At 37.5% G+C, this 21,366-nt stretch overlaps 1 protein-coding gene across 4 annotated transcripts in view; it reads right to left on the minus strand.

Moving 5' to 3' along the window:
• LOC128025378 (vesicle transport through interaction with t-SNAREs homolog 1A) overlaps window positions 1-21,366 on the minus strand; it is a 123,655-nt gene that overhangs the window by 32,434 nt on the left and 69,855 nt on the right. For 2 of the 4 annotated variants that reach the window (XM_052611694.1, XM_052611693.1), the window contains 2 exons: window positions 15,708-15,778; window positions 11,907-11,968 (listed from right to left, as the gene is read on the minus strand). In XM_052611694.1, the coding sequence (XP_052467654.1) occupies window positions 11,907-11,968; window positions 15,708-15,778 (133 nt within the window). Of the gene's footprint in view, window positions 1-11,895; window positions 11,969-15,707; window positions 15,779-21,366 lie in introns of all 4 variants that reach the window. The other 2 variants (XM_052611696.1, XM_052611695.1) reach the window with 1 other exon arrangement.

Below are 21,366 nucleotides of genomic sequence, written 5' to 3' on the forward strand. Positions count from 1 at the left end.
GGCCCATAAGAGAAAAGTAATCCTTCTTTGCACATCTTTGAAAATCACTTATGTTAGCAATCTTCTTATGTTAGCATTTTATATCCCACAAAAAAGAAAGGCTGCAAGAATTCATTAAAAAAAAAAAAAAAATACTAAACATAATTTTTTTTTTTTTTTTTTTGCCAGTTCCTGCTCAACAGCATGTGGTAAAGCATTAGTATCTGCGTGGACCACTTTACATAATTCAATAGTATTAGGAGGGCATTTCTCAGTGGTCATGCTTGAACAATTTGTGGAGTAAAAAAAGTCCAATGAGTGAGTTGTTTAGAGGTCATCATTGCATTACCCAAAATGCATCTGGCCCTCCCTGACCATTTGGTATCTTGCTTTTTCAGTACAGGGAAAAGGTCAGAATCCTTTAAAAAAAAAAAAAAGTCCTGAAAACAACTGATTGTATGAGCTACCAAATCAACAGTCCTGAGTTCAGGTATTAAAAAATAAATTTAAATGGAGATCAGCATAAGGCACCATTAAAGAAAAGTGTTACTGCAGTCCATCTGAACTCAAACAGTAGACTTTTTTTTTTTACATAACTTATCTCTGACCTATCAAGTACACTTTCCTGCCAGTTAAAAATGACTACAGGGACGTCAAACTTCACAAGTCGTTCAAACCGAACATCAGTAGTACAATTGGTAAAAGCTGTAATGACACACTCCAGGTCCCCGTCAACAGACTGCCTCGTAGAGATGTTGAAAGCAACCTTGCTTTAGTTCTGCCAAAAACAAAAAGACAGCTTTTGGAGACAAAGATAACACATAATAGCCATAAGCTGTCAGTCAAAGACAGTGAAGCCTTTTTTTAAAGCTACCATTAGGTAATTATGCAACAAAAGCCGAACAACAGCCTTAATGAGCATATGAGGTGAGCAATAAAGTCCTTACATGCCTCAGGGCCTTCAGCGTGAGCTCTCTCGCTCTCTACAAAACAAAACACACACATACAAACATTCATACGCTAAACCTGTCACCCACTGACACAGAGATTTTTATCAATTCACTTATTAATTTAAACACAAACACATTAATTGGACCAGTGAAGGAAGGCGGGGAGGGGGTGGGGGTCTGGATGAGAAAATATGAAAGACAAAAAAAAAACAAAGAAGTCTGAAAGCTTACGCAGGGTTGAAATGAAGTATATGCATATGTAGCAGCTATGCCTCTTTCTCTAGAAGACTGAATGTGAAAAGTCACCAGCCCGGCTTGTTCACCTTTGCCTTGAAATTGTCCTACTGTTCATTTCAAAAACAATACTTGTGCAGGATGCTGCAGTGCCAGGGGAGTTTTGTCCAATGCCAAAAGTCAGACTGCTCAGTGTCTGCTCAAAAAAATCCATGAGAAATTAACCAACAGTTCAAAACATGGGATGAAATAATAGGGTGAATTCATTCATCCTACTATCCAATTTCATTCATCCTAATGAGTAATGAGAAAACTAAATGGCAAAAGTTGCCCGATTTTCTAGAACTCACAAGTATATATATATATATATATATATATATATATATATATATATATATATATATATACACACACACACACACACACACACACAGATATACATAAGTAGAGGTATTTAATATTGTCAAAAGGCTGAAAAACCTTGAGATCACACAACATGCATATAACAGCAGAACAAGGTCCGATTCTTTATAAAAAAATTCCATTATAGCTGCTATTAAGCATTATGATGGGCTCTAAATAAAATCAGAGGGGAGAGACAAAAACCAAAAAAGAAAAGAATGAAAAAATATACCTTGTCTTTGCCTCATTACTTTACATCTTGATGGATGCTCAAACTGACCCAAAAACAATTAATGGGTTTGCTTTGTATAACTTACCTCAATAGAGATAAACTAACTTAAACTCTCTCTCTCTCACACACACACACACACACAGCTTCACTAAACCAGACAGAAAATATCCTCACTCTCACCATGTATTAGAGCAGAAAAAACATAACAGAGGGCAAAAAACTTGGTCGTCATGACGAATGTCTTCCTGCCTGTCAATCAAAAAGTTCCAGAGGAAGTTTTTATTGAAGGTAGGCAGGTGATGCCTGTCTCCTTCCCCGCAGGACAATCACAGGACCCTGTGCAGCGACAGCCGCCCGACACCAGATCAAACGCCATGCTGCCCTTGGAATGACACTGCAGCCACTTCAAGAGGGGACGCATTCACTGATCTCAGAGCAGTGCAGCTAACACCCTGACGAGCAATACCTTTACGAGGTCGGAAACGACAGAGGAGGAGAAGCCCGTCACTCCAATGTCATAAACAGTGACCCCACCGAGTTTCATCATTGGAAAAGTGGAAAAGATTGACTGACGTAAAGGTTTGAAGTATTCAGTCATCACAGCATCATAAAATAAATTGTTATAAACATTATTGTTGTATTAATTACTACAGCCATGGTTTCCATCTCTGGGGTCTGAGGACCATATACATACACACACATTCATTTTAAATATACATTTTAAATATACATTTAGATGACAGGAAAGTCTGAGTGAGGGGTCCTTGAGTCAGAAAAGACTGGCTCCTGTCCTATACTGTTATTTCCTTCCTTAAAATAGAGGCTAAATAGAAGCTGCCTGCTAGTGTAATGGAGGGGACGTATCAATGTGAACTTTTCTCTCTTTCAGACTGATGTAGCCCTAATGTAAAAACGTATCACTTAACATGTCAGTCTTGAGTTTGTTTGCAGCCCAAGCATGTGTGTGCTTTCCAAAGCAGGCAATCAGCACACACTAATAGGAGTGGGAAAGACACACAGTTTAAGTGTCACCGTTACCCATGATGCTCTCAGCAGTGGGTAATGAGGCTGAGGTGTGTGTGTGCCACAGGGGTTTATCCGGAGGCCTGTCAACTCCCTGGCAGCCTGCTGCACATACACACACACACTCACACATTCACACACTCTTCATTTAGATGCTCATGAAACTTTACAGCTTTACACATTGACGGTATACACACAAATACACACATGCACACTATGGAGCCATCAGTACTCATTATCGAATATAAAAGTAGCATGCACAACATGCAGAGAGAATCTCTTCCCATGAAACTTGCTCATTTGAATCACTGTTTTAAAACAAAAACATAAATCTGATGCATGATACTGACATTGTGACAAGTCAGACCAGTAGTGGTCAACTGATGTAAGGACAAGGTTGATAAACACTCCAATGCTAGGGTACTCAAACCTTTTTAAATAGTTCTTTAGCTATGAAAAACTACTAAAAGGATGACTAAAGAAACAAGTAGAAGCTAAAGCACACAAGTTCTTCTTAAATATGTAAACTATCATTCAAAAGTTTGTGGTAAGATTTTTAATAAATTCATAATTAAATAAATTAATACTTTTATTTAAGAAGAATGGATTCAGTTGAATAAAAGCAACAGTAAAGAGAATCCATCAGTCACGGAGGTCGTAAAAAGGTCAGCTGTGAAAAGTGCATTCATATATATTCTTATATTTATACATATACACATTGGACAGTGACATTTGAATAGCTAAGAATATGTTAGCTCCAGACACCTGAACTGAAATGTTGTGACACACAAGATGCTCAGAGTATCTGCTGTCCAAAATAAACCTGACACGCAGCATTCCTGAAGGGTACAAAACACCCCAGCGTCTAAAAGGCCCGAGCCAGAGCTTTGACCAGGAGAGAAACAAGATACTCATTTACAGTAGTAAATCTTGCAGATGCGCGTCACCAGGTTCCATGACACACAAACGTACACGTATCAACGCCACTTCACATTAATTCGGTTTTGGCACTCCATATCTGAGTGCATGGAACAAGTAAATTATTAAGAACACAAACATATTGTAAATTAACATGGTTTTGCTAACCTTTACCACAACCATGTGCAAAAAATACAAATAAAGACATAAACAATACTAATAATAATAAATTCCACCAAACACTAAAGCATCATTAAGGTTAGAAGTTTCAATAAATCTCAAAAATGTTCAGTAGGGTTCAAATCTGGGACTTGTGCAGCTATTCAAGTTCTTCCACACCGCACTCAGTAAATTATTTCTTTACGGACATCAATTTGCACATAGAGCATGGTCATGTGGAGCCGAAACGGGATCTCCCCAAACTGTTGCCAAAAAACTAGAAGCACAGAATTCCCTTAAATGTCATTACACACAGCTGCGGTACCATCTTTACTAGAACTAAGAGGCCTAGCAAACACTAAAAACAACCCCGCGACTATACCACCGAACACCTGGTACTCAGACAGGTAAGCATTCTCATAGTATCAGCCAAACCAACATTCATGGTGGTGAAACATGGTTTCCAGGGGCAGCGTGATTCATACAATTCCAGCCGATGACAAATGCAGAACACTGAGCTCGCCACAGCTGCTCGAAAAAGGAAATCAGATAAATGCTGGGAAAGAAGTGCCCACAGGGAAAACAGCAAAACAGATGCACTAAACATTTGACTATAAGGGACTGTTCACATCAACAACTTATAATAACTATATTAGCAGCACCCATGCCAAAGCACGGTAGCATTTAGTTTATTATAAGCACATGCTGCAGTTGACATCTGTTGCTTTAAATGCTCAAGCTATTTCAAGGAACAGTTCACCCAAAAATTTTAATTCAGATGAAGATTTACAGTAAATTAGTTTATTTCTTAATCGATTTGAAGAAAATTAGCTCACCAGTGGATCTTCTGCAGTTGATGGCTGCTGTCAGAATGGGAGTTCAAACAGCTGATTAAAACCTCACAATAATCCGCAAGTAATCTATACAACTCAACATAAATTAACATCTTGTGAAGTGAAATGCTGAGTGAGTCCTCTATCCAGAATATTGCTTTCTCCGATGAAAAAGTTTAAATCAGCTGTTTGGATTCTCATTCTGACGGCACCCATTCACTGCTGTGAGTAAATTATGTGATTTTTCCAAATCTGATTCAACACAGACACAAATTGTCATTATAACAATGTCATTATCAATAGAGATGTGATGTGGACTTCCCTATTCTCATAATTAGAATTATTATTAAAACTTCATAGTTATAATTACAGTTATAATCTTTGGTTTAAACGACTTTTAAAAGTAGAAAAAGAATATCAGCACTTCTTATAAAGGTTAGTCTGGAAAGCCAAACACACCTCACTTGTACAATTGGTAAGATTACGACTTTGCCTCTCAACAAGCTTTGTACTTCCTTCAGCCTATATCAGCCATTCATTATGATTTTGACAGCAGATCTCGATGTCAAAGAATTTCATACTTGCGCAAAACTATACGGCAAACTGGTTGTAAGAGTTTGTTTGCAAGAATGGGAGTGTACGTGTGGGAGAAAGAGAGCCGTGCCCCCGTCACTTCTCCACCCTGCTCCCTCGGCTCCAGCATCTTAACGAGGCTTTTCCCCTCTCTTTGCAGAACGAGGGAGAAGCCAAATAAATAAAAGAATAAAAGGCAAGCGAGAAGAGGGAAAACACACTGAACTATAATTTGTTATATCTTTCAGCTCCAATTAAAAATAATATCAAATCTTTTTGTTCAACTTCATAACAAGACTTCAAGAGGGCCCCCAAGACTCTTTCTATTTGCATCCCTCAACAGCCCACTGGTGCTCCTGAATCACATTAATTATATGACCTACATAGCACGTCGTTAATATTCCAAGCTGGGAGAGGAACTGGGAGCCAATACGGTGGAAGTCTAAATTTGGAGATCTTCAGGACATCAGAGCTCCCGCTTTTCTGGGGTTCACGCTTTGATCTCCTCCCTCTTGACATTGTTTGCAAATGTCTGTTTAATGGGACTGGCAAACACCAGAATACAGCCACATTTGCCCTCCCTCCCCTGCTTTTTCGTCTGATATCACGCTGATGACGACTCTCGGAACGTCGAAACAAAGGGAGATGCAGAGAAAAATCAAGGAAGAGAGAGTGGTGACACTGTGGCTCACCTCTCACAATACCATGTCTACTGATCTAATCGCTGCTGGGATCAGAGCGATTAGTGACAGAAAAGTGTTACAGCTGTTCGTGATGTACAAAGTCGGAGCTACTCTGCTTCACACGTAATGCGTTGTGAATATGAATATTTAATAAGGTGTGTGTGTGTGTGGGGGGGGGGGTTAGGCACTCCTGTTGTTTGCACATTAACGCACAATACCCAAGGTAAGTGTGCGTGTTCACACCCTGAGACGTGAAGGACCTGATGTCTTCATCAGTGTCCAGCTGTACTGTGGTCTTCTTCAGAAGATCGAGGCCTGGCTCCTCTAAGCTGGGCCATGAATATGGAGCTGTTCTGCGGTACGGGGCTTGGTTATGTTTTCTGTCTGATATGTCTGCCCCATTCCCATTTCAAAGGGAGGTCCACCCAGGGGTTTGACTTTTTGATCTGCCTGGTGACTGACTCGACCACCTGCATGCAGTATCAGGCCCCTGGTCTCAGTGGAAGGCAAGGAAGGCTGAGCAGGAGCTCTGTGCTGGGCAGTGATCCCAACACTACCCCTGCTATCTTGCTCTCTAGCTCTCTCGCTCTCTGTCCACATCTGCAGGAGGCCTTTAACCATCTCTAGCTCTGAAGCCATTAGGACACCATCGCAACCATTTTGAGGTTAAAGACCCTTTCACAAAGTCTGCACAAGTACAAGTACATTTTTAGTTCATCCTTCTCTTGCATGCTCCTCCTCATCAAGTGTGCTTTGGTATACCGCGAGGCACAAGATCTCGTTGATCTTTCGTTGCTTTGATGTCTGCGCAGCCCCTGATTGCGTAAATTTGTCACGTGATTTTTTTATTTTTTTTTCGACTAACCAACTAATGAAAATGTATTCGACCAAGCCCTCTTCATATCAACTAACGTTTAGTCGACTATTTGGGGGCAGCCCTACCTTTATCCTCATGTCATTCCAAACCTGTACGATTTTCTTTCTCCTGTAGAGCACCGAAGAAGACATTTTAAAGAATGCTGGTGTCCAACAACATTGGAACCCCTTTGAATATCATTTAACGTATAAACATTGTATCTACAATATGTCAAAAGAAAGTCATACAGGTTTGGAACAAAATAAGGATGTGTAAATAATGACAATGTTCTTTTTTTTTTTCCGGGGGTGAACTATCCCTTTAAAACATCAATACAGGTACGGATCCAGTGCAGAAATTGTCAGCATTAGAAAGGACCTGTTTTCTGTTTCAAATCTTGTTAAAACATACAAAACTACCAAACTACTTTCAGTTGTAAGTTTGTATGTCTAAGAACTTCTAATGCAAGGTCGCATTGCTCATGCAGCTTCAGCTCTCCTCCCAGGCTGCTTTGAAAGCTCGATTGAATCCAGTAACTTGTGTATTAAACAATCTGTCATCAAGGCAAATGTTTTAATTGCTATGATTATTCTTTAATAATATTATGATTTCTTTAAGCGGACATCACCATTAAAAGTTAATGAGATGAGTATGACCATGACAATATAATTAAAGCCCTTGGGAGTTTCTGAAGCTGACCATTAATAATTTAGTGTGAGCTGGAGCATGAGACGGCCCAGCTCAGTAGTCTTAGTGCTTAGGGAGAAAGAGAAAACAAGAGGACTGAGAAAATAAAACTGCTTTATCTGTCATGATATGATTTTACTTTGATTAAGGGGTGAATTACCAGACTATCAGAGATGTGCCACTGTTAAATCCCTCTGTTAAATACCTTTTGGGATATGCATCTCGTATTTGATACCAGTGTATTCTAAACAGAATTGTTTGAACTCTGGAAAGTCTGGGAAGAAAACAGGAGCTGTGCTCAAAATGCATGCAGTGTCCTCTGAGCAGAAGTATCACGGAGTACACATATTTGGAGTCGTCCTCACCCACACAGTGCTCTCCACTCAGGGTAAACATCTGGTGCAGCGCGGGTCTCTCTGTCTCCATCTTACAACAATATTTATCTCAGCGGGCTAATGCTCTGTCCTCAACTCACAGCTGAGAGCATGTGAACCTCACCATGACAAACACAACCTGGAGTAAGTAAGTGTGTGTACAAAGGCCAACGCAGATAATCAGGATACGCAGCACTGCAGGCAGTCCAGTTCACCTCGCTTTCATTTGAATTACCCTCACATCTGTACCCAGCGCAAGCAAAGAATTAATTCATACTGTACAGCCATTTGAGAAAAACACAAATCCAAAAGCCCTTTGACCCTGAGAAATGACACTGCGGATTTTTTAATTTTTTTTAAACTTGTTGCTGTCATGAAAGATCTTATTCCTCTTCTTCAAAGCCTAATTAAAACAACAACAACAAAAAGCATTATTGTGATAACCTGTCCTTGACAACAAAAAAAATATTATAGCATATATATATATATATGTTGAGCAAATATTGTCTAATCATAACAAACCATATATCTTAAAAAGCTTTTTTATTCAGCTTTCAGAAAATTGTTTAAATCTCACTAAAAAAAAAGAAGAAAAAAAGACACTCAAGACTTTGGTTTTGTGGTCCAGGGTGTCTCTCTCTCTCTCTCTCTCTCTCTCTCTCTCTCTCTCACACACACACACACACACATTTATTTATTTAAAAAGCTTGTCTTAACAGTTACGTTATGAAAATTTAGTGAGGTAAAGTTGTTAAGTTGCTAATTAAAAACAGACAAATGCAAATGTTTAATTTTAACATTTTTAGCCTCTATAATTAATCTAAAATAAAGTATGTAAATTAATTAAGATATTTTCATGAATTTTCATTTCCAATCAGGCACCAAATTGAGTACCTATAAAAAAGAAAAGGATATAATATCATACATAACTTAGTGATTGCTAAGTGGTTGCTAAGGTTCTGGATGGTTGCTAGGTGGACACTTGCAAGTTAAAAGATGGTCCTCTGAAGTCTCTATGATATTCTGGTACATCTTTCAGTAAAACTCTATGGGATTTTTTCATTCTTTTATCATCAGCCAATCAAAAAACTGAGCTCTGATCACTCAGACAAGTAATATTTCACCTTTCCACATCAATCCTCATAATTTAGGGCATCTTACCTTTGGACACAGCAAAATTTAATATGCAAGATTAGGGGCAGTGCTGTTCTTACTAACTAAAGATAAATCTAAAAAATATTAAAAATGATTAACATTAAATGAAAGCTGAAATAAAATAAATATACATATTAGATGAAAAACTTTAATTTCTACAATTTCTAAAGCTAAACTGTAATAAATATGCATTAAAGCTAGATAGAAATAGAGAATATATAAATAGAAAAACATAAATAATTACTAATAAAAATGACCAAATAATTAAAATAACAGACCTTAAACTAAACCTAAACTAAAATTTAAATGTTAATTAAAAATATGAATAACACACTATAACAATATAACACTGGTTATGGGCTAAAACCTAAATAGTAGTATCTGATGTAGTAACAGTAATATTTTACATATTAAGCTATTAATCAAATGTCCAAAGATTAAGAAAGCATGGAATTAAAAAAAAGCCAGGAAAATTTATGAAACACACCAGAAAAAAAAAGTAAGCCAAAAACATCTATTTGTTGTCTTTGCTACTTTTCTGGTGCAAATGGCTTTGAGATACAATCCAAATTTAATATGTAGGAAGGCTTTATTTGCTCCTTTTCAAACAGAAAGGCAAAACCTAGTTAGGAAGAGAGATCTAGAGGAAGAGAGAGAAGGCCTTACTAGGCAGACGGGAAGAACAGGGGTGCGGTGGGCCTTTATGCAGAAAGGCAGTGAGCTGAAGGGTGACGCCGTGCGTGGAAAAAGCTCATAAATCTTGATTTGAGCCGGCCTCACTGCAGCACTACATTGCTTAAATGCTACGTCTGATTTAGTCTTCCCATTAGGTGACAGCTGAACTTTAACATTAATATGATAATATTGAAATAAGTGCGTGTTATTTACTTAGCGGCGGGGCAGGATGGAATAAGAGAGAGACAGAGGGAGGTGGGAAGGAATGGAGGATGATGAATGATTTCTGGATAGCTTCTGTGACACTCTGCGGCCGCGGCCCCTCTAATGAGTCTTGACAAAATGGAGACATATGCAGAAATATCGGTTACAGTCTGCGTCCCCGGCATCTTGCTTTCTCTCTCTGTGTCTCTCCTCCTCTCCCTCTCGCTCGCCGCACACGTCCTGATTGTCTACGACCACTGAAGCATCTATTTCAATTGGCACTTCCTTCCTGGCCCCGGGGTTTTAAATTTAGCTGGTGTCATTTACATATTACTCTTAATCAAAAAAAAGAAGGGAAAAAAAAGAAACAAAACCTTGTCGTCATGGTTCAGGAAAGGGTGCACAGGCACTTTATAAAATGGAGATGTGACAGACGTTTAACTGAATTGTGTGTAGGTGAAGGAGAGAGATATGAGGCTGGCGGAGAAAACAACAGTAAGTGGAATAGAGAGAGATAGAGAGAAAGAGAGAGCAGCTGTGCATAGCTACAGTTATCTCACATCTAGCACACAGGGAAAAAAGCCAATATCTCATCAGCCTGCTGATATGAATGATGAGTTCTGCTGTTTAAAGCTGATACTACATAGAGACAGAATAGTGGGAGGAACACTAGATCTGCTTTAGGGCAGAAGACAAAAAGAGTTGAAAAAACACATGGAATCTTTGCCTGTTGAAGGCACAACTCTGAATCTGAACATATGTGATTCATTCAATTATATTGATAAGTGCTGATGAAAAAAAATTGTACACACACACTATACTGTACGTAACACACACACACACACACACACACACACACACACACACACACACACACACACACAGCCATTTAAAAGATTTTTGAGAAAAACTGAATATATGCTTATAAATTAAGATTCAGAAGTAACACTAAAGACTTGTACAGTGAATAACAAGACTATTTAAAAAAATTATATATATATGTATATATATATATATATATATATATATATATAAAATAAATAATTAAATAAATTAATAAATATATATATATATATATATATATATATATATATATATATATATATATAAATATATATATATATATATATATATATATATATATATATATATATATATATATTTATTTATTTATTTATTTATTTATTTTATATATATATATATATATATATATATATATATATATATATATAATTTTTTTAAATAGTCTTGTTATTCAACTCCATTTTTACTGTATGTTTGATCAAATTAATAAAGCCCTGGTGTGCTTAAGAGACTTCTGTTTTTGTTTATTTCTTATGTGAAAAATCCTACAGACCTCAAACCCAGAATGACGGTGTAGATTTACTATATAGTTTTGAAAGTTCAACATAAAAAAAAGAATAAAAGCATAATAATAATTATTATAATAGAAATATAGTGAATTTAAAAACCTATATGAAAATGACAAAAAAGTATAAAATATGCTTATCAATAAACTATAAATGAAACAGATTAATACAGTATCTGGAACTTTTCAATTGATTTTGAAGAGAGTGCACAACTGAAAAGTGTAAAGCATAATTATGAAGGCCTATGGGAGTTTCTATGGGAATGCTATATTTTTTAAAACCAGAATTCAACATTTTCCCACATAATAGTAAAATAAAATATGTATGTGCAGATTTAATGGAAGTCAAATAATGACTAAAACTGATCTGCTACAATATGTTCATTCACATACAACAATTTATTGAGAAGAAGTGGGGTGTTCAGGGCATTTCGATTTTACTGAGTTACTAATTACAACACTACATATATTCATGCTGTGTAATCGCAGTGCATAACAATAAGTGTGTACATCTTGTTGTACAAGAGTGTTCATGCAGGGGATGGGTATAGGGCCGCATCCATAGAGAGGTATCAGAAACGGTCCCTACCTTCCTCTTACCTTCTCAGCATGCTGGTCAGGATCCGAGAGCTTTTGCCCAAGTTAGCATCCGTCTCCCTCAGCTGTGGAAAAACGAGAATGAAAAGAGAATGTCCACGTTAGAGGTCATGCGGAATTTGTGCTATAAAAATAAGCTTAAAATGATTATAGACTTTAGTTTGTCTATCGCTACAAAATTAACTGTTATTCATCCAGTTTGTACTTCCTTTCATGTCTGCTGCTACACATTGATTCTCTTTAAAGTTTATATACACTACAGGTCAAAAGTTTGGATTGCTCTATTCTTTTGTGTCACATGATCCTTCAGAAATGATCATTATTTCAAAATATTTGACTGGTAGTGCATGTTTTACATTCAATATATGGCTGAAGTAGGGGGAGGCATAAGTAAAGGCTATCCATCTGGAGATATGTTTGTGTGTGTGTGTGTGTGTGTGTTTAGGAATGCTGACATTGCTATGGAAGTGAAGCCAGAGCTTTGGCAGCAGGCAGAACTGTGATTCTGGCTGGCCTTCTTGAGAAAGCCTCCTTCTCTGTCCTCTCAGTCAGCAGGGACATGTGTATATGTGTATGTGTATGTGTGTGTGTGTGTGTGTGTGTGTGTGTGTGTTAGCGGGCCGGCTCAGGGACAGATGTGGTTTTAGGCGGGTTTGGGTTCTGGCACCACCAACAGCCCAAGAGCTGCCTGATGTCTCTCTCAATGATAGATCTGTCCCATGAGAGCTCCCTCGGCTTTTCTCAAAATCCCTCTCTCTTTCTCTCTCAGGCCAGAGTTGTGCCAACACAAAAACACATGGTGGAGCTCTCTGTGAATTAGGAACCCAAAACAAGACCCACAACAAAAGAGATTACCAGTACAGCAGCTCTAGAGCAGAGTCTGATTACAGACTAGTACAGTAAATGGTCTTGGTAAGCTGATTCCCAGTAGCTTGGTTCAATGCCTGAATTTCATTGGAAAGAGTTAAAAGCGCTACAGTCACGCAGACCAAAACCCAAATAAAGAAAAATATAATGTACAACAATCATAGCATAACCAGAAACAGGAATATTTCCCATTTAAAAAGACATTATAAGCCTAAATATTTACACTTTATTAAAATTGGTCACTGCATTCATAATCAAAATATGACTCTTATAATCTTGTGAACTTTTGTTCTCAAATTGATATATAGAAATCTCGACATTCGAAAAAAGCCACTATAAGTAAAAACAGGAACACGTGATGCAGAAAATTTGGACCAATGAGGGTGCAGTTTGCACACATGTGACTTTTATTAAGATTTTTTTAGTCCGTTTTGAAACGTTGCCTTGTCAAAGCTAAGCAAGCCAGGAAGATCAAAGAAAAACAGACTATGAAAACTGAAAACGACCACAACTTTATTTTGTATTGAATGTGTCAGAGTCAGAACCATCTTGACATTTGGAAATGCTACTTTAAGCTAATCATTGTAATATAAATGGCACACATTCTGACCAATGAGGCGGCAGTTTGTTCCCATGTGAGAAATTTTTATGTCTTTTTAAAATATTACATTATAAATCAAATTGCAGAATAAAATGCAACGCTATAACAATTTAGTCTCTGTTTCGGAACAAAGAAACCAAAATATGAACAGAAAACTACCCCCCTTTTAATGTTTATCATGCAAAACATCCAACTTGGTCATCCAACCACCTTGACATTCAGAAATACCACTTTGAGCTAAACACTAAAATATATAAAAGACATGAAAACATTCAGACCAATGAAGCAAGCAGCAGTTTGTTCCAGTGTGACTTTTGCAAGACAAAATGTAACAATTTAGTCCCCATTTCAGAACAGAGATACCAAACTTTGAATTTAAAACGTACCTTAACTGGGATTTTACCAAGTTGGCGCAGGATAATTTATTTGTCTAAGTGTTAGAGGCCTGTTCATATACACTGAGGATGAGCAATGGTAATAGTGGTGCTTGCAAGGCACTACATCTCTTTTAGTGTTTGTGTGCGTCTGTTTGAAAGAGACTGAGTGAACTGATTGTTAAGAGACACTCCAAAAACTCTTTTATGTGCTGTTTCCTTCACTCAAAAAGCAGTTTATTGCTCTTTCAATCTAATGTCTTCGTATCATGCTTTCTTTTCTTTTCTCCTCTCCATTTCTCCAGCCTGGCAAAATGTCTTTAAAGTGTGAGGGCCAGTCAGGGCTCCGGGGAAGGAGAGCTATTCTCCATAGACAGCAGACCTTTGAAAGGAAATGTTTTATTTCCTTTGAAATGAGCTGCCTGCCCAACTGCCATGTTGTGATCTTTAAGCATCCTTCATAAGAAGCCATCAGAGAGGCCCCTGACTGAGCTCTTTATACCAGTCTTCTCGAAAGAAAGAAAGGGTGAGAAAAGAGAGAGAAGTAAGACTATGACAGCGGACACGGCAGGAACAAACAAAATAGGAGGGATAGACTGTGATATTAAAAGGTAAAAAAAGATTATACATGCAGAGGATAAAGTAACAAATAAAGGTTGACGTAAGGAGGGGGAAGTAAAAAAAGAGGATGTAGAAAGAAAGCCATTTGATACCTGGTAGGAGGAGTGACACTCAAAAAAGCTCACAAACAGTCCTCTATATCAACACCTTCTAATCTTACTGCGTGGCATATGTCTATATTGCTATATATGTCTATATATACTTATTATAGATATGGATGGGTAAAAAAGCTTTATCGATATTCGTATAAAAAAAAAAAAAGATTTTTCCAATACATTTTTTTGTAGTTATTACAGATATATTTTTTATACAAATAAAAAATATGTATATATAAAATCACTCATATATATGTGATTTTACATTAAAGTCACACACACGCACACACACACAAACACACACCTATCTATGTTACATGTAAAAATATATGAATGCCATTGAATAAGATACAAAATTTAAAAGTGGCATTTACTACAAAAAAAATTGCACATACAGACCACAAAAAAAAGATACAAAAAGAGCCTATTAGAGTATAAAAGATAAAAATATAGAAATGTAGTTCTTCTAGGGCACCTATATCTACATCAACTAAAGCTTATCTTTACCCTTAATTAATTACAAGTTTAAAATAGCTAGAAAACTTAAAAATAGCTAGAATAGTGAAGTTAGTTCTATGAAAAGGAGCGTCATTTAGTAGAATTCTTCATATATTAATTATTAATACACACATTCTTAAATGTAGTTTAAGTGTCCAAATATATTTTTGAGTCCACTGTAAATCTATATTTCATAAAATTTATCTTGTGTAATGAAGTCTACACCAGTCTGTAATCAACAATCCCTTTCGTGGCATCCGTCCAGCATAATCTCACAAGTAGCAGAAAGACTTGCAGAGTTATAGCAGCCCGGAAAAACGGAGAACAAATACTTTTTCTGTCCGGAGGCATTTGTGTCGTCCAGCAAAGCCCGTTTAGACAGTCTTGCACCATGCGTGATCTCACCACATGAGATGGGACAACCACAAAGGCTTCTTATTGGTGCCGTGCTCTGAGTCAAACATTCTGTGTTCTGTACATTCAATCAATCATTCCAGAAGGCCCGCTGTGCTAATATGTGAGAGGTGCGAGCTGATGTTAACTGCCTGCACTTGAGTGCGCTCCTGTTCTCTTGTCAAGTGTCTGATCTAAGGCACTTTGTGTCCTCCCAAAGAGCCGAGATCTGATCAAGTCAAGTATTTGTAAGCCTGTTTTATTGTTTAGTGAGAAAAGCATGTATGTTTCTGTTCTGGATGAGTGTTGCCTCCTGAGGACCGTCTGAGGAGTGTGTTTGTGGGTGTAAACTCACCCGGTCGCGGGATCTCTGGATCTTCTCACGATCACTGTGCAGGTTGGCGAGGATCTCCTGTCCCACTTGCTCTGTAGGAGGATAAGAAGAGAAACAGGCCATGTTCAGTTGTTGTTGTATGTACTGCTGTTTGGCTATTTTTTGAAGGGAATATTTTGTCGCTTCAGTAAGAATTAATTTAGAAGGGACATATCAGGATCTCAAAAAAAAAGAAAAGAAAAAAAAAAGCTGTCAATAACCATAGCAAAAACCTAGCAATACCCTGCCTCATGTGAAAGTCTAGTTCCAACCCTGATTTCTGATGTCTGGGGATCTCAGACTACATCTCCTTCTCACCAACATGCTGTCTTAAATATTTTGCAAATCCCAGCATACAGTATCAGACCGAGCCTGATCAGCACATGCAATATTCAGCTGCTCGCTTGCAAACACATTTCATCTGTCACAGATGTACAACCATTTACACGCTCACACTTAGATAAGCATCCCATACATAACGTCTGAAAAGCCTGTCTGTGGTCACTGTCATATTCACATCTCAAGGGTCAAAAAACACTAAAAAAACAATGAACAGAACAAAACTCCCACCCTCCCTTCCTCCAGCAAAAACCCTCTCCACTGTAAGTAGAAACCACATTAGCAGTCTGAAGAGGAAGAGAGTAAAAAAAAAAAGTGAAGTGAAAAATCTTTTGCATGGATCAAAGCTACGCTTTCAAATGCACCAAACAATTGTGAGTAAACAACGCACTCATGACTGGATTACACTACACAGGTGCAGCTCTCAAAGAGTCAGCGTGATGCTCAAGGAACCGAAGAACGGGCTACATCTGCGTTCACAGAGACCGAGAAAGACTTACACGCGCGTCTCTTGCCTTCATTAATTTCCAATCAGAGTGGGGACAGATTGAAGGATACTCAGATTAGATGGAGCAGTCACAGCGCATGTGACAGATAGGCCAGATTAAAAGAGGGAATAGAGATATTAATAACCATCATAACTGTGGCCAGCCTCCGAGCCTGAGACAAGCTGCCGCCCAGCCGTGAGTGGAAATCTTGTGTAAAGAAAATTAAGCACCGCTATCTGTCTCTGTCCAGGACGAAAGGGGCCTTTAAACAAATGAATGTACCACAATGGCAACAATGCAATACACACGCGTGCAGACACGCTCGCTCATACATCACTTCAGATGATTGATGAGAACGTTGGCATGAAGGGGGCCAAGTGCAAATGAAACATTCCTGTCAGCGCTCTATATTCTACGCCCAACCAGATATAAATAAACAAATGGAGAAAAACGAACTAGTTATGCACAATAGTTACAATTGAAAACTTTGACTGTCATGATTTTTAGACGCCTTGAGCCAAAATGTAACCTCTTTCTTGACAGCGAGATATTCTGAGACAAGGGTCACATGCTTCACTATCTCCATTGACGCCGATTGTTGGCGTCCACATAAGTTAACGCTCATTCTAATGAATGCGCAGTTAATTCAAATTAATTTATAAGAAATGTGAAGGGAAATATAGAGCAGGTACATAAAAGAATTTCCACAAAATCAATAAACAGGAGGGTTGGCTGACCGACTGCATAAAACCGTTCCATAATGTCTTCCTGTGCCACTGAAAACACGGAATAAAAGCTGTTAAACCAAACTCCGTTTAATGTAATATTCCTGTGGCCAACACACTGTAAAACACATTATGGACTCTGGTTTCTTTTTCCCCTGTGCCTGAGCGCAAAGATAAATATTTCTCTTAGACTTGGGACCGCAAATTGATGTTGCCATTAAGAACGAGCTCCAAAAGCACACACACACATACACAAAAACACACACTGTTGGACGATTAGCCATGTATACACCGCATCCCATGGGTGAGAGGAACTTTACCAACCCACAATTCCACGGCTCGCATCCTCTCTTGATATATCGGTTTGTCTCTGTCTATATGTTTCACTAATAATCTGATCTATCTGTCTCTCTTCTTGATTCATATATTTGTAGAGTAATGAGACTTGGACAAGAATGTGGCAGAGGTTTGAGCAGAGAGTTTGGCTGGAGAAAAACAAACACTCTGAGAGAAAGAGGAAAACGACATGATTTCTCTTCCTTCCTTTTCTATGAAGAAAAAAATATGAGCCTTTAGAGGGACGAAAAAGAACCGACTTTTCACTAGACACTGCTGAGGGTTAGTTCACTCCAGAAAATGTAAATTATTTTGTCATCATTTACTTTTGTTTTGTTAAAAATGTTCTGTCTTCTGTGGAACAAAACATTTAAACTAATATTCGAACTGTCATTGGGGTCCAAAACAACACTGACTTTCATTGTATGGCAAATTTTTATGGCATTTTTTATATTATCTTTTTTTGCATTATACAGAAAGACATCCAGGTTTAGAACAACATGAGAGTTAATAAATAATCAAGACATTTTAATTTTCGGGTGAACTATCCCTTTAACAGTGATATTATTTTAATTGTTATATGCAACAATACACAAAATATTGACACCAAGATATATTACATTCAGATCTCAGGTCACCATGTGCAATAAACCTATATACCTGAAGCGTAGCATGAATTATGGTCAGTTATTCTTTTGTATGCAGCACTTTAGATACATGTCTTCTTAATGAGGTGCTAATTAATTATCACACGCTTTAATGAGGAAGCTGACATTCTGTAAATTGAGGGTGTAGCTGTGAAAAACAGGCGTTCAGGAACGAGAGGGAGAGAAAAAAACTAAATAAATAAATAACTAGACTTCATGCTTATGAACACCGCTTCGTGCTCATAATGATCTAAAATATTCTTCCCCCGTTTAAGGCCCTATTAACAATTTAAATGACCCTGACTCCAAGCTTTTCCACAGGCCTGCTCTAGTTAAAGATCCAGATCCCCAAGGCCCATTTAACAAGGATATTACTAAAATCCGTAACAGCACAATCATTACTGATGAGCTGGTTTTAATGCAGACTATTTAACTGATTGCTGACCACAACTTGCGGACGAGATCTCTGTTCTCACTGCGATATTTTAGAGAAGAACTGTGCCAATGCTATCAAATTTCAAATGATTGTTATTCTTTCACACAATATTGAACTGTCTATTTATTTATGGGGGTCATCATTTAATTTCCCACAGATCTAATGATGATTAAGCAGGTCATCTAAAAATGTTGTAAGTGTGAAACTGGCATTTCTCAGTGAAGTTCAAAGAGTTGTATTTTGAAGTATTTAGGGGATGGGTAAAAATATAGAATCGTGAATCGTACTTCATTGATATAAATTTTTTTATAAATAAAATATAATTCGATAAAAATATTTTTAAGTGACTGTGATAAAGCACAGTACATCCTTCAGATGTCAACATGGAATTCTTTATAAAAATGTATATTTCAATAATATATTAAGTTAACAGGTTCAGCTACACCGTGTTTTTTTTTTTTTCAGAAGTCACCGTTAAGGAAAAATAAATAAATCATATGACTTTGATTGCGAGATTACAGTCTGTACTGAATTTTATTCAAGAAAAACTCTCCGTATTGTCCCTATTCTCTTAATGAGTAATGGGCGTAACGTTCAATAAACCAACCAGAGTGTCATCTCCCATTCCCTTTTAGAGCGAGATGTGCTCGGGCCTTGGTGGATCGCTATTTACATGGTTGAATTTGTTGGCTGTGTGATGCGTATCCCTGTGTGTAGTAACCTGTGTGTCGACCCGCCAGGAGACGCATTTTCTACAAACGTGCTCTTCAAATAACAAAAAAATATTGCACCATTGACTTTAGACTTTAGACCAGGTTTGAGTTGGTCTATGGCACAGTCTATTTTCAGCTCTTTCATGCATTTGCTAATTAAACGACGTGGTGCTGGATGGGAAAATGCGAACGGCGCCGGACTGAAACTAGCAATTTCTTCGCATTGCGCTGGGTGTATGATAGGGCCCTCAGTGTTTAATTACCAGAAGTCCCTTTAGCTGTTGTTAATTTATTTTTATCATCTTTCTTTTTATTCTACTTTACTACTTTTCCCATCCCTACAACGTTGAAACACTGTGTTAGTGTAGTCAAAGTTTCTTTCATCTTTTCGGTCTGTCTGTCTTTCCCTTCTGTGACTGACCATGCCTGTCTGCCTTTAAGCTTGGCCTGCAGGAACATCAAATCACTCAGGACATCTCGGAGGTCCGAATGTCACTCGTTTTCATGCCCCACCTTACTGCCAGCAGTTAGCAGCAAGATGGAGGCAGAACACACCGGGGAAGAAGCGTTTTCCACCTCTCCGTCCCCTCGTCCTTCTATCCGTCCATCCACCTCCCCTCAGCAGACACGTATAATTGGGCACATCATCAATTTTACAGCAGCTGCTTGAGTGCGAGTCCTCTCTGAGTTGTCTGAAGCCCTCTGTCTGTCCCCAGAGCTGAAAGGGTACATGCCTTGACACAGGCTCACTCCCAGGCTCCGGACTGCTTTTTATTACAGAGTTGCAGCCACTTTTTGAAGGCTACCACACACACTTCTATCTGGACACAATTCACAGACAGCCAAATGAGAGCAAAAGCGCCCAGGGGAAGAGTACACCGACTGTCCCACACAGAAACACACACAAAGAGCAACACAGAAACATGGTTCCTTTCTCTTTATTTTAAACAAGTTATTCCCCGGTCTGGGAGCAAAGTGCTGATGGCACTTTTATTATTCTTGTTATTTGTTTACAGTATTCAACTGCTGACCCACCAACCTTAAGCATCCTCACTACTGTAGAATGAACAAACAAAATATATAAAAAAGAGAGGGAGAAAACAAAGTCATTAATTACTCACCAAAAACTGATACTTTTTCTTATGTGCATCAGTAAAAAAAATCTACAAAAACTGCTTAAACAAATCAATCGGTTTATTGACAAGACCTGGCACAAAAGAACAACTCGTTTACTAATCCCTAAGCTATACCTTTGAAAAAAATAACTTCAAAATCTCATACAAAATCTACATTACAAAACTTATATAGACTTAAGGCTATTATTGTCATTTTAATCACTTATTTCTCATTTTTAAGAGTACCAAAATTTTTCCAGAATTTTTCTAATTTGGCCAAGTACTCCAATATATTCGATACTGAATATTTGACTTTCTTCTATAATTTATTTATAAATTTAAAATTATGACCTTTTAAACCTGTATTTTCAAACTCATGTTTTAATACACTGATTAACATAAAAAATACAATTCATTATAAGACTATGGCATCATGATTTCTATTCAAATTTTGAACCATGTTGCTTATTATTATTATTATTATTATTATACTTCATTATATATTTTTAACATTTAAAAAAGGCTTGCTTACAAGAACATTTTATTCCCAGAGAATTACTGTGCATTGCAAATTAATGATTTGGTCCAATTTGTGAGCCATATCGACCACAAACTCTAATACTTAGCTTCAGAATGCATGAAATGTAGTTGACAAGTCATACAAAGCGCTACTACGTCTTTATTTTATTTTTTATTTTTTGCAGGAATTTACAGTAATTTATCCAATTGTATATCAAAGGCCATTAAAAACGCTTTAAATTTTTCCTTTATATATAATCATTTTCACATGCGCTATTGCTTTTAGCAATAATTTCACTGTAAAATCATCAACCCACAACTAA

Source organism: Carassius gibelio, chromosome A12 (genome assembly GCF_023724105.1).
Source record: "Carassius gibelio isolate Cgi1373 ecotype wild population from Czech Republic chromosome A12, carGib1.2-hapl.c, whole genome shotgun sequence".
NCBI lineage: Eukaryota > Metazoa > Chordata > Actinopteri > Cypriniformes > Cyprinidae > Carassius > Carassius gibelio.